The sequence below is a fragment of the Bombina bombina genome, chromosome 1, assembly GCF_027579735.1.
Source record: "Bombina bombina isolate aBomBom1 chromosome 1, aBomBom1.pri, whole genome shotgun sequence".
NCBI classification, from domain to species: domain Eukaryota; kingdom Metazoa; phylum Chordata; class Amphibia; order Anura; family Bombinatoridae; genus Bombina; species Bombina bombina.
In genome coordinates, this window is record NC_069499.1 from 1,122,751,631 (window position 1) to 1,122,765,028 (window position 13,398).

Here is a 13,398-nt window from a genome sequence, read left to right on the forward strand (position 1 = left end):
TCTTAGTTACAACCTGCTAAGATCATTTAGAGACCACAGGCAGACTCTTCTTCTATTTTCTGCCTGAGACCAAAATAGTACAACTCCGGTACCATTTAAAATTAACAAACTCTTGAATTGAAGAAAAAAAATAACGAAATTACACCACATCTCTCCAACTGCTTCCATGCTTGTCGAGAGCTGCAAGAGAATGACTGGAGATGGCAGTTAGGGGAGGACCTATATAGACAGCTCTGCTGTGGGTGATCCTCTTGCAGCTTCCTGTTGGGAAGGAGAATATCCCACAAGTAATGGATGATCCGTGGACTGGATACACCTTACAAAAGAAAAATATGGGTGTGCCAAGACACTCTTGTGTACAGAAGATATTAAAATATATTATGCATTTCTTGGACATTTATTGTATATTCAGTTCTTCCATGACAGCAAAACAGCAGCCTGATGGAACTTTTGTTTACATATATTTTTAAGGAGGAATAAAGTGAAACATATCAGACATATTTCTATACCAGATGCATATATAGTACACAACAGAACATATTGAAAGCACAAAAACAAGTTTAATCAGTTTAGGATACAAATTTAAAGTTAGAAGATATATTACCACTATCTTAGCTAATGTTTTATCTGGGAACTTACTGGGATTTGCTTGGATGACGTGATCCTCCTCATTGGAACTGAGAAGCCGCATGAGTTTAGACTGTTGAGTGTCATCCAGGGGAAAAAGGCTGCTGTAATCCTGAGGGCGAAAACAAACAGAACTAGTAGCATGTAAAGGCTACTTTGTTTTTTTATCTTTCTTCATCAATAAAGGAATTGGTGCTATTTTTTTTTTTAATCTTGACAGCTTTTCTAACTTTATCTTTCATTGAGTTTGATTACTCTGAATCTCAGAAATGTAAGAGCTGGACAGGTTTCCTCAGATAATTGCCATCAATCTACTGATAATTGCAGTTTAGGAACTTGCATAGTCTGACTTTTGTGTAGGATTAAACCTCCCAAAACATTTGTATCAGTATTCAGACAGACACTATATATACACAACTTGGTAGATGTTATGGAAATGAGAGTGTGGTTCATTGTATATATATTTTGAGTAGAGAAAAAAATGTCATCTATAATTAGATTGGCAGTCACTGTAATATTATATATATATCATATATTATAGTCTGAAACTATTGCTTTACTTATACACATTATGCATATACACATTCTTGAGTTATCCAACTCCAATCTTCAGAAACTTACAGATATTTACCTTAGAAAAAATGTTCGATAAATACTATAAATGAGCTATAAAAGTTTATTTCTTAGATGTCAGTGGGTACTAAAGACTAGAACTGAAGAACCCTGATCTATAAAACAGAGTTTACTGAAGGAAGTAAAATAGTCAATGTTTTTTGTTCAGTACGCATAGCTGTGAATAGAGACAAACCTCAATGTCTTCTCTGTGCCTTTTCCTTTGTCGAGGAGATGGTTGCCCTTTGTTGTGGGTAGAGTAAGAAGTCATTGCACACCAGACAGACAGCCTGAAAAGAAAATGAAAGTATTTACAGACATACAGTACACAACCTTGTAAGAAAGTTCTGACTCCATGTCCAACAGCTACCTTTGTTACTGAATACCACCTACTTTTTTGTGATACAAGCTGGGCCGGGGCTACAGTAAAGGCAGCCTAGGCGACACCTTGGGACGCCTCAACAAGGAGGAGTACAAATTTGGTGCATGACATACATTTTTTTAAAATGTGTATATTTAGTTATCTACCTAACTTGAGCTCCATAGTATGAGCCATATGTGGAGGCATAATGGCTAGAATGGGAGGGGACTTCCATGAAACATAGAGAGACAGATAATGCAGGACAGTCAGAACAGCTGGAAACATTTGGCTGAAATAGCTCACTGCACAACCCCCTGCACTCTCTGCAAAACTTTAGCAGTCAACATAAAAGTTGGTTGAGTTGGTCATTGTGCGGGCTGATGGATACTCAATAGGAGCACTTACAATCCTGTGATAATGCAAATCTATTTTCCCTATCATTGGTTATCTTAGTTATCTATAGCTGCTTAGCACATCAGTAGAACATTTTGTTAAGATGCAATAATGGCAGAGTATATAGTTTGTTTCAACGTGGGGGAGAATGGTGGCAAAATGTGTCTTTGCCTGTGTAGCCAAAAATCGTAGCACCCACCTGGATACAAGTGGGAAATTTGATGGCAGGTTGGACCATTGGCTCTGAATTTTAGTGACTGGCTGTAAATGTTACTCCATGTTTTACAGGCACCTATTGTGTGTGTTCAATTGTGCTCGTTTCCCTTTGACCCCGAGTGAAAGTTCCCTCACTTTGCCAATGCTCTCCCAGGGGGATCCATAAGCACGTGCCACTTAGCAGAATCAGTAAGCAGAGCAGGCAACACGTGTCCGAGCAATGTGAGCGTGAGTTGTTGCATATCTAGGCAGAAGATGGCATAAAGCAGTTCTACCGCCCGCAGAGCAAACTCCATCCGTGTTTCTCGTAGCAGTTCCTGTAGGGAAAGAGCAAATTATTGACTTGTCTCCAAGATACTACCAAAAACCATCCCTTCAAACATTGTTCTCTACATCAAGTAATCCAAACAGTCACTAAACAGACTCTCTACCCTTTAAAATATAATTACTAATTAGTAGGAGGATCCTAAAATTAAAAAGATAGCAGATAAAGCATGCAATTTTAAGAAACGTATCAATTTTTCTTTGTTCTCTTTGTATTTGGAGAAGGGCCATTTTTGGTTCAGAACCTGGGTAGCGCTTGCTGATTGGTGGAAAAATGTAGCAAAGAAAAATTGATAATAGGAGTAAATTAGAAAATTGCTTTTGGTTTTCATACCCCTTTAATTTATTGTATTGTTGCAAAATTAGTTTAAAGGGACAGTCTACCATAGAATTGTTATTGTTTTAAAAGATAGATAATCCCTGTATTACCCATTCTCCAGTTTTGCATAACCAACACAGTTATAAAAATATACTTTTTACCTCTGTGATTACCTTGTATCTAGGAACCTTCTTCCAGCCCCCTGATCACATGACTGACTGTTTATTATCTATTGTCTTAAATTTAGCATTGTTTTGTGCTAAATCTTAAATAACCCCCTGTGTCTGAACACAATTTATCTATATGGCTCACGTGTACTTTCTGTCTCTTTGTCTTTAAAAGAGATTTAAAAAGCATGTGATAAGAGGCAGCCCTCAAAGGCTTAGAAATTAGCATATGAGCCCACCTATGTTTAGTTTAAAGTAAGAATACCAAGAGAAAAAAGCAAATTTGATGATAAAAGTAAATTGGAAAGTTGATTATAATTAAAAGTCCTATCTGAATAATGAAAGTTTAATTTATACTAGACTGTCCCTTCATTTACACAACTGGCAATTTAACAAGCCAAAGAAAACTCGTCAGACATAGATAATCCCTCATAAGCTTCAAAACTGCATTTGGAAGTTATAAAATACAAAAAGCTGACTAAACTGTGGCAAAAACATAATTTATGCTTACCAGATAAATTCCTTTCCTATCTGGCAGGGAGGGTCCACGACTTCATTCCTTACTGTTGAGAAATACAACACCTGGCCACCAGGAGGAGGCAGACACACCACAGCCAAAGGCTTAAATATCCCTCCCACTTCCCCTATCACCCCAGTCATTCTGCCAAGGGAACAAGGAAAAGTAGGAGAAACATCAGGGTATAAAGCCAGAAGAAATAATATAAAAAGGGAGCTGCCCAACACAATAAATTACGGGAGGGGTCGTTGACTCTCCCTGCCAGGAAGTAAAGGAATTTATCTGGTTAGCATAAATTATGTTTTCCTTCCATAAGGCAGGGAGAGTCCACAACTTCATTCCTTACTGTTGGGAAAACTATACCCAAGCTCCAGAGGACACTAAAGGAATAACGGGAGGGAACAAAAGAGAGGCCGACCCTAGTCTGAGGGCACCAAAGCCTGCAAAACTTTTCTCCCGAAAGCCGCTTCAGCCGAAGCAAACACATCAAACTTGTAAAATTTAGAAAAAGTGTTTAAGGAGGTAGCCGCCTTACAAATCTGATCCATTTAGGCTTCGTTCTTAAAAGCCCAGGAGGAAGCCACTGCTCTAGTGGAATGAGCCATTATCCTCAGGAGGCTGTTGTCCCGCTGTCTCGTAAGCTAAGCGGATGATACTCCTCAACCAGAAAGATTGGGAAGTCGTAGTAGCCTTCTGCCTCTTACGCTTCCCGTATAGATGACAAAGAGGAAGATTGTCTGAACTCCTTAGTAGCCTGAAGATAAAACTTCAAGGCCCGAACCACATCTAGATTATGAAGCAAATGTTCCTTCGCTGAAGAAGGATTAGGACACAAAGAAGGAACAATAAACTCTTGATTAATGTTACGATCAGGCACAACCTTAGAGAGGAACCCTAATTAAGTACATAAAACCACCTTATCAGCATGGAAAACAAGGTAAGGGGGGTCATGTTGTAAAGCCAACAAAAAAAGAACCTTCCAAGATAAAAATGTAATGTTAACAGAATGCATAGGCTCAAACAGAGCCTGCTGTAAAACACGAAGAACAAGATTGAGGCTCTAAGGCGGAGCCCCAGATCTAAACACAGGTCTAATCCTAGTCAGAGCCTTAACAAAGGACTGCACATCCGGAAGCTCAGCCAATCTTCTGTGCAGTAACACAGACAGTGCCGATATCTCTCCCTTCAGGGAACTAGCAGATAGACCCTTTTCCAGTCCATCCTGGAGAAAAGATAAAATTCTGGCAACCTTAACCTTATGCCAGGAAAAGCCACGCACTTCACACTTTATGATAGATACAACGAGTAACTGGCTTACAAGCTTGAATCAGAGTGTCGATAACAATCTCAGAAAATCCTCTCTTGGCTAAGACTAAGCATTAAATCTCCACGCAGTCAGCCTCAGAGAACCTAGATTTTTTTTTTTTTGATAAAAAGTTTTTATTAAGACATTTCGGTATACATATAACATAATTTAGTGCCGTGAGATCTATAGACATTTTTATTTGAGGTTGAAATATATCATTTTATACAGATTGGGTTCAACAATAAACTAACAACATGGTTGCTCAGTTTGCTTGTGTCTGGGTATCACCCATAGATCTACTCTCATCATAAAAGGAGTGAGGATTATGGTCTGGAGTTGCGGAGGATGTCTTATTTTTCTGTAGTGAAGAATAGAGAGGATGTGTATATAGAGGTGAGCAGATAAAGGGTTACAGCGGGCGAGAGCCGCTTAGATTTGAAAAGAGAGAAAAAGGAAAAAGGAAGAGAGTTAAAGCGAGGGCCCCTTAATAGGGGGGGGGGGGCGGAGCCGTGAAAGCTTGGTCTTTTTAAATTAGTTTCAGTGTTATAAAGGAATGGGGAGGTCGGCTGGGTAAAAATGAGTAATTTTACGAGTAAGGGTTGTATGAGTGGGGTATAGGATGAGTAGAGTGGTGAGGTGAGAACACCCCTCGAGAGGGTAGTAAAGTCGATAAAGAGTGGAGGATATGATGCGAGATAGATTTCTGAAGAGTAGAGCCTATAACTTCTGTGTGAAATATTGAATTGTGTATCCCGGGATGGGAGAGTCATTATGGATCTGTTGTATGAGAGGAGTATCTGAGCCTGAGTGTCAGATTGATTATATTAGAGCATTAGTACCCCAGAACTCAAGGTGTGATTGAAATATGGGTGGAGATCAGCTTATGTGCTCGTGATGGAGTGTAATGGTTATTATAGTGGTAGGAGTATATAGAATCTGTTGGAAGGTGTCTATAGTCTGCTGTTGAAATATGTCTGTTTGCAAACTGAGAGGGTAAAATTTATATGTGATCCTCTCCGGAGAGACTAACAGCTATGTTTTAAGGCAAGATATGAACTTAAAACAGGGTAAAAATAACTCTGAAACTGAAAACATCAAAACAGACATTTGTGTGTAACCATTAACAAAGCTTCAAAAACCATTAACTAATTAGTCACTTCCACTTAACCTCTTAAATAAAGAGTTACACTACCTCTGGAGATAGATTCTGGATCTGTGAGGTGGAGGAGAGAAAAGTACATCCTGAAAGAAAAAGCATGGTTAACCTGTACTTAAATCAGACAAATGTTAAAGTCTACAGGATAATGTGGTGGTAGACTTCAATCTCAGAACAATTGGCAGAGAGCTGGATTGAGGGTAAGATATGTACCCGTGTGTAAGCTCAGCCAAAGTGTCTATGAGTAGAGGTTTCTTAGCTGTCTTGAACCTGTCTTTCCGGTAGGTGGTCTGTTGTTGAATGGTGTGGGCTCCAATCCGGGGTGAGGGGTTTAGGGTATCAGTGGTATCTGTGGTCTTCCGGCGTGTGTCCCGAGAGGACAGACCCAGGGAGCGAAGGAGTTTCATACCCTGTTCTGGAGATGTGATCACATAGGAGCGATTTTGTTGTTGCAGGAATAGTTTCACTGGGAACCCCCATCTGTAATTGATGTTGTTGTGTCGAAGGATTTGAGTGAATTGCTGGAAAGACCTTTTTGCAAGGGTGTGTTGTGAGAGGTCTGGGAATATCTGTATGTTTTGGTACGGATCCTTGAAGGATTTATTAGAAAAAGAATCTCTGAGAATTTTCTCTCTAGTCGAATAGTAGTGGAGTCTTATTATAACATCTTTAGGGGTATCTGTGTTTGAGTTGCGAGGGCGTAGAGTCCTGTGGGCTCTATCAATTAGTAGTTCTTGTGGCTGGGATGTACCTAGTAGTTCTTTGAACAATCCATTCAGAATCTCCGGTAGGTTTGTTGTGGTTATTGCCTCTGGAATTCCCCGGAATCTCAGGTTGTTCCGGCGAGATCTATCTTCTTGATCTGCTAGCTTACCCTCAAGGTCTGTAATCTGTTCCGCTAGGGTTTGAGCGTAGGATAGAAGGTTTGCGTGATCTACCGCCAGATCTTCATGTTTACTCTCCAGTGTTTCAGTGCATTCTCCCAGGGAGGAGACGTCGCGTTTTAATTCACCAACTGATTGTCTGAGCTCCTGCCGTAAGGATGTGTAATGAGTGTCCAGCTTGTCTGACAGCGATTTGATTGCATCTAAGAATGTTGATTGTGATAGTGCTGATTGGTCTCTCCGTGAGGTTTCAGCTTTGGCGCCTCTGCTACTAAGCGTGGAAGAATCTCTGGGTTCGTCCTCCGAAAGGTCCTGATCTGAGACATTTTTACTGTGGAAGTGGTCCGTTAAAGTTCTTTTGGGGTTTACTTGACGTTTCTGTTTTTTCCCCATGGCATGTGACATACTGGAAGACCTGTTAACCAGACCTTAGATTCAAGTTGTACTCTGCGGAGTAATTGTAAAAGGAGCAAGATGAGTTTTCCTCAGTAAGAGTGAAGTCTAGAGGGGGCTCACCTGCACCTCTATTGTGAGGCCTTTAGCCCTGCATGGCCTCCGGACTGGGCAAGACTAGAATCAGGGTGAGGAGTCGTGGGGTGCAGAGGCTGGGGTCTACTCGTAGAGGTATCTTAATGGGTAACTTGAGAGTAGTATCAAGATCTCATAGGAGAAAGCTTCTAAGTGAGACCCCTCCCCCGGGAGGTGCCCCCTATTGGGCGAAGTGGGAAAAGGGGGAAGCGGTTATGACCCACTGCCTGCCTGCGGCAGCAGAATAGAGAAGAGAGGGTCTCTAAGCCTCGAAGTGGAGGGTCAGATTCCTCTGGGTGAAGTGTAGAGTGGGCTGACCAGCTAGGCTGGGGGAGTTAACAACCGGTCTCAGGGAACAGAGAAGAAAATAGAGGAGTCTGCCTCTCTAGGTCTGTCCAACTGCCTGAGAACCGATCCTCCTGGAGTTCCCCTCTTTCAGCAAGATTGGGTTGTGTGTTGTCTAAAGATTGAGCTGACACTCCAGATGTAGGAAATGAGTTGAGTACTGTCTCTTAATGGGTAGTGGTTAAAACTGTAACAAACAGTCCTGTTTCTCATCAATACATCCCAAATATTAAAGATACAAAGCTTTCTCAGTATAAGGGCTGCCAGACCTGTAGCACTTCAGAGACTATTACAGGCTAATGTAATTGACTGTGTCACTTGGTTCAATTGCAGCGGTATTCTAATCACCTTTTAATTATCTTTCAACAACGTAGTCGTTTAAATGGTGCCCAGCATATGTTTTGTGCTGCTTTGTTAATACCCTCCTTCACATTTCTCTAAATAGGTCAGGGCGTTGGAACGGTTTATCTTATTTTAATAACGTAATGTTTCTTGTGGGGAGAGTTTACATGTTAAGATATATGCCAATTGTAGCCTTGGGTGGGGGAGACCAGGACTGTGTTGTAAGACCTCACCGGTTTTTGTGATAGGCAGCTATCCGTGATTTTGTCTCTGGGGACTGTCAGATTTTACTGCAGCTGGGAGTGCGATCGCTGTGTGTTGCGCACTTATTAATTAGGCTCAAGATGGTGCCGCCTCTTCCTCTCTCACGCGGGCTTACAGATTCCCCACAGCAGCCTCTCAAGGTCGGGCTTCACTTATTCCGACACCGGAGGAGTCGGCACCTCAGCAATGTCACCGGTGAAGTCGGATCTGTGTGAGGTAGGTGTATCTCCGGTTTTGGGGGTTCTCTCCTGAACGGTGCCCAGGTCTTCTTTTCTTTCCCCTTTTGTATTCTTTATTTAGGGCTTTTCTCAGGGTGTCCTATCTTGCTACCGCTTCAAGTGCTGGTAATCCTCTGGCTGTATGGCCTCTGACAGCCCGCAGTAGCCGTCTTTATAATTTCTCCCCTCCACTCTGACAGCTCCAGGTCTCAACCAGGGAATGGTGATACCGGTCGAAGTCTGTAATTTTATATATTTAGCGAAAGGACTCCCTCAAGTCGATCTTGAGTGCCCCTACTCTGTTGTTATAATAAATTCCCCTCAATTTTTTTTGCAGTTTTTATGTAAATTATACAAATTTTTAGTGAGAGCTCTCTGTGCCCACGTCTTCTCTGTTACAGAGCTAGCTCCGCCCCCCCAGAGAATCTAGATTTTGATGTACGAAGGGACCCTGTATCAGCAGATCTCTGCAACAAGGTAAACTCCACTGAGAAGATCCCCAACAGATCTGCAAACCACGTCCTTCGCGGCCACGATGGAGCAATCAGAATCACTGATGCTCGCTCCTGCTTGATGCGAGCCACCACACAAGGGAGAAGCGGTATTGGAGGAAAAAGATATATGTCTGATCCTCCATGGTACTAACAGTTCCGTCTGAGGATCCCTCGACCCGTACCTGGGTAGCTTGGTATTGAGGCAGGATGCCATGAGATCTATCTCCGGCGTCCCCCACTCTCTGCTATCTCTGCAAACACCTTGGGGTGGAGAGACCATTTCCCTGGGTGAAAGGATTGCCTGCTGAGAAAGTCCCCTTCCCAGTTGTCCACACCCGGAATGGGATTGCTGACAGCGTACAGCTGTGAGTCTCCGCCCACTCTAGTATCTGAGATACTTCTCTCATCGCCAAGGAACTTCTCGTTCCCCTCTGATGGTTGATTAAGGCAACTGAAGTTATATTGTCTGATTGGAATCTGATAAACTGGGACGAACCCAGAAGGGGCCAAGCCTTGAGAGCACTGAAGATTGCCCTGAGTTCCAATATATTGATTGGAATGGAGGAGGACTCCTGAGTCCACAGCCCTTGTGCCTTCTTGGCACCCCAAACAGAAAGGCTTGCGTCCGTAGTCACAATCTCCCAGGACGGTCTCAAGAAGAACGTGCCTTGGGACAGATGATCTGGACAGAGCCACCAAGAAAGCGAGTCTCTTGACAGGTTGTCCAACACAATTAGTTGAGACAAATCTGAATGGTCGCCGTTCCATTGTCTAAGCATGCATAGTTGTAAGGGTCTGAGATGGAATATGGCAAAGGGAATGATGTTCATACAGAACACCACGAGTACAATCACCTCCATACATTGAGGCACTGAGGGTCTCAAGGAGGCCTGGAGGGCAAGACATGCGGAAGTTAGCTTGCAACGTCTCTGATCTATTAGAAATATTCTCAAGGAGTCTATTATTGTCCCCAGGAAATTCACCCTGGTATTTGGAGTAAGAGAACTCTTCCAAGTTTATCTTACATCCATGTGATCAAAGAAGACTGAGAAGGGATTCCGAGTGTTCTCCTGCTAGACGAAAAGACGGTGCTTGTACCAAGATATCTCCAGGTAAGACGCTACTGCCATACCTTGTGTTCTGGCAATGGATAGAAGAGCCCCCAGGACCTTCGTAAATATCCTTGGAGCAGTAGCTAGGACAAATGGAAGAGCTATGAACTGGAAGTGCTGGTCCAGAAAAGAAAACCTCAGGAACTGATAATGTTCCCTGTGTATCGGAACGTGAAGGTATGCATCCTTCAGGTCTATGATGGTCATAAACTGGTGGTCATAAACTGTCCTTCCTGAATCAGAGGAATAATTGACATTATTGTTTCCATCTTGAAAGAGGGAACACTCAGAAACTTGTTTAGGCGCTTTAAGTCTAGAATTGGATGAAAAGTTCTCTACTTTTTTGGAACCACAAAACCACGGTTTGAATAAAACCCCAAACGTCTTTCTGCTGTAGGCACCGGGACAATTACTCCTAGAGAGGAGAGATCCTGTACACAACCTACAAAGGCAGTCCTCTTTTCTGGTCTTGTAGACAGTCTGGAGAGTAGGAATCTGCCCCTGGGCGGATGCGATTTTAATCCTATCCAGTATCCCTGAGATAAAACCTCCAGGACCCAAGGATCCTGTACATTCTGGAACCAAGCGTCTAAAAAAAGAGACTGCCTGCCCCTACTCGATACGATCCCGGATCGGGGGCCGCCCCTTCATGCATATTTGTTCTTGGTGGGCTTCTTAGTCGGTTTGGACTTATTCCAGGACAGAGTCGGTTTCCAAGTACTCTTGGGCTGCTCGAACTTGGATGAGGATTGCTGTCGTTGTGATTGGGAAAGGAACAAAAATTAGACGATTGCCATCTCTTAGGTCTATTCTTCTTATCCTGTAGGAAGCCACCTTTCCCTCCGGTAACCGTAAAAATAATGTCCAGCCCTGGACCGAATAAAATCTTCCCCTTGAAGGGAAGAGAAAGGAGTCTAGATTTATAAGTCATATCCGCAGACCAAGACTTCAACAAGAGAGCCTTTGGATTTAGGTGAATAATCTGCATATTTGCGTCACAGATGGAGTTAGCAATTCTCAGAGCTTTAATTCTCTCCTGAATACCCTGAAGGGGAGTTTCCACCTCAATGAGCTCAGACAGAGTGTTGAACCAGTAGGTAGCTGCTCCAGCAACCGCGGCTACAGCTGCCGTCGGTTGAAATAAAAACCCTGTATGTTGAAACAGCTTCCTCAGAAAGGTTTCCATTTTCTTATCCATAGACTCTCTAAAAGAAGAACTATCCTTCAGGGGAATAGAAGTACGTGTAGCAAGCATAGAAATAGCGCCATCCAGCTTCGGGATGGAGCCCCACAATTCCAATTGAGAGTCAGGGACCGGGAATCATTTTTTAAAGGTAGACGAAGGGGCAAAAAAAGTTCCAATTCTTTCCCATTCGTTACTAATAATGTTCGCCATTTTAACGGGCATAGGAAGAGTCAGGAGGTACCTTCCTGTCTTCATAAACCCTGTCTGATTTAGGGATCTTAGGTTCCTCTGGAAGTTCAGCCTCTGGAACTTCTAGCGTAGACAAAACCTCCTTTAATAAAAAACGCAGATGTTCAATTTTAAATTTGAGGGTTCCTCTGCTGAAGGAGGTTTAGAAACTGAAGTTTCTGACTCAGAAAGTTCACTTTCTAAAGCTACAGAGGTTAACTCATCCTCAGATAGCTGTGACATAGTAGCTAAATCCGACAAATAAGAACAATGTTTAATCTTTCTCATACGCTTGCTAGAGGGAGGTAAGGCACTTGGGGCAGCAGAAACTGCTGATTGTAACTACGTGGTAAAGTCAGCAGGAAAAAAGCCCCCTCCAGATAGAGGATTAGTTGAGCCGCAGGTAACTACATGTGGAGTGGGTAGCATAGAAAGGGTAGTAATCTCTCGGGACATAGATTCCTGATAGGTAGACAGTTCAGAAGGGCTAATAGCGATATGAATATTAGAAGGCTTGTCTCCCTTCTTAGACTTTAGAACAGTGCTTAGGCAAATGAAACAGATTTGAGCAGGTGGGCAAACCATGGCCTCCTCACAATATAAACAGGAATTATTAATCAGTACAGAAGGAGCGGAGCCTTCTAAAGTAGTATCAGAGTCCTCGATAGCGAAGTATATATTCACAGGACAAACAAGAGACGCTTTTATTTAAAAAACGGTACCTTTATATATCCCAATGGCTGGGGCACTCGCAACCTCCTAGACCCAGACAGCTAACAGAGAAAACGCTCTCCTTAGAAATGATTGCAGCAGGATCGTAGGAAAATGAAAGAGATCGCACCCGGCCACGTGGTGCGTAGGACAGGTCTTCCCCTGCTATGCAAAGGGCGCTAAGCTATTATGAGCTGTGCAACACTTAAAGGGACAGTGTAGGCCAAAATAAACTTTTATGATTCAGATAGAGCATGTAAATTTAAACAATTTTCCAATTTACTTTTATCACCAATTTTGCTTTGTTCTCTTGGTATTCTTAGTTGAAAGCTTAACCTGGGAGGTTCATATGCTAATTTCTTAGACCTTGAAGGCCACCTCTTTTCAGAATGCATTTTAACAGTTTTTCACCACTAGAGGGTGTTAGTTCACGTATTTCATATAGATAACACTGTGCTCGTGCACGTGAAGTAATCTGGGAGCAGGCACTGATTGGCTAAACTGCAAGTCTGTGAACTGAAATGAACTGAAATAAAGGGAAAGTTTGCAGAGGCTTAGATACAAGATAATCACAGAGGTTAAAAGTATATGAATATAACTGTGTTATATTGTGTGACAGTCTTGCAGCAACGCTCTGACATGGACTTGAGTATGTAACAGCAAGCAGTGAAACTCGTCAACACTGATTGCTCAGAAGCTGTTAGACGACAGTCTGGATTGGTTCGCAGAAAACCTTTCCCTGCATCTCCAGACTCTAACGTTTATCAATACTGTCACTGAGAGGTTGACATGATTACTTAAAACTCCAGTCCTTTCTTAAAGGGAACATACCCATTACAGGACTAGCCAAAATCTTCTGACAATTCTCTGCCACCTTCTATAGTGACGACAAAGAATGTCTGGGGTGATAGGGGAAGTGGGAGGGATAGTTAAGCCTTTGGCTGGGGTGTCTTTGCCTCCTCCTGGTGGCCAGGTGATGTATTTCCCAACAGTAAGGAATGAAGTCGTGGACTCTCCCTGTCTTATGGATGGAAAATTTTTATTAAACAGGACATACTCAAACATATATAAAATATATAATAAAAACT

At 42.4% G+C, this 13,398-nt stretch overlaps 1 protein-coding gene across 2 annotated transcripts in view; it reads right to left on the reverse strand.

Moving 5' to 3' along the window:
- MED24 (mediator complex subunit 24) overlaps positions 1–13,398 on the reverse strand; it is a 222,609-nt gene that overhangs the window by 99,840 nt on the left and 109,371 nt on the right. For both annotated transcript variants that reach the window (XM_053698182.1, XM_053698175.1), the window contains exons 21-23: positions 2,345–2,526; positions 1,436–1,529; positions 640–739 (exon numbers count right to left, since the gene is read on the reverse strand). In XM_053698182.1, the coding sequence (XP_053554157.1) occupies positions 640–739; positions 1,436–1,529; positions 2,345–2,526 (376 nt within the window). The remainder of the gene's footprint in view (positions 1–639; positions 740–1,435; positions 1,530–2,344; positions 2,527–13,398) is intronic.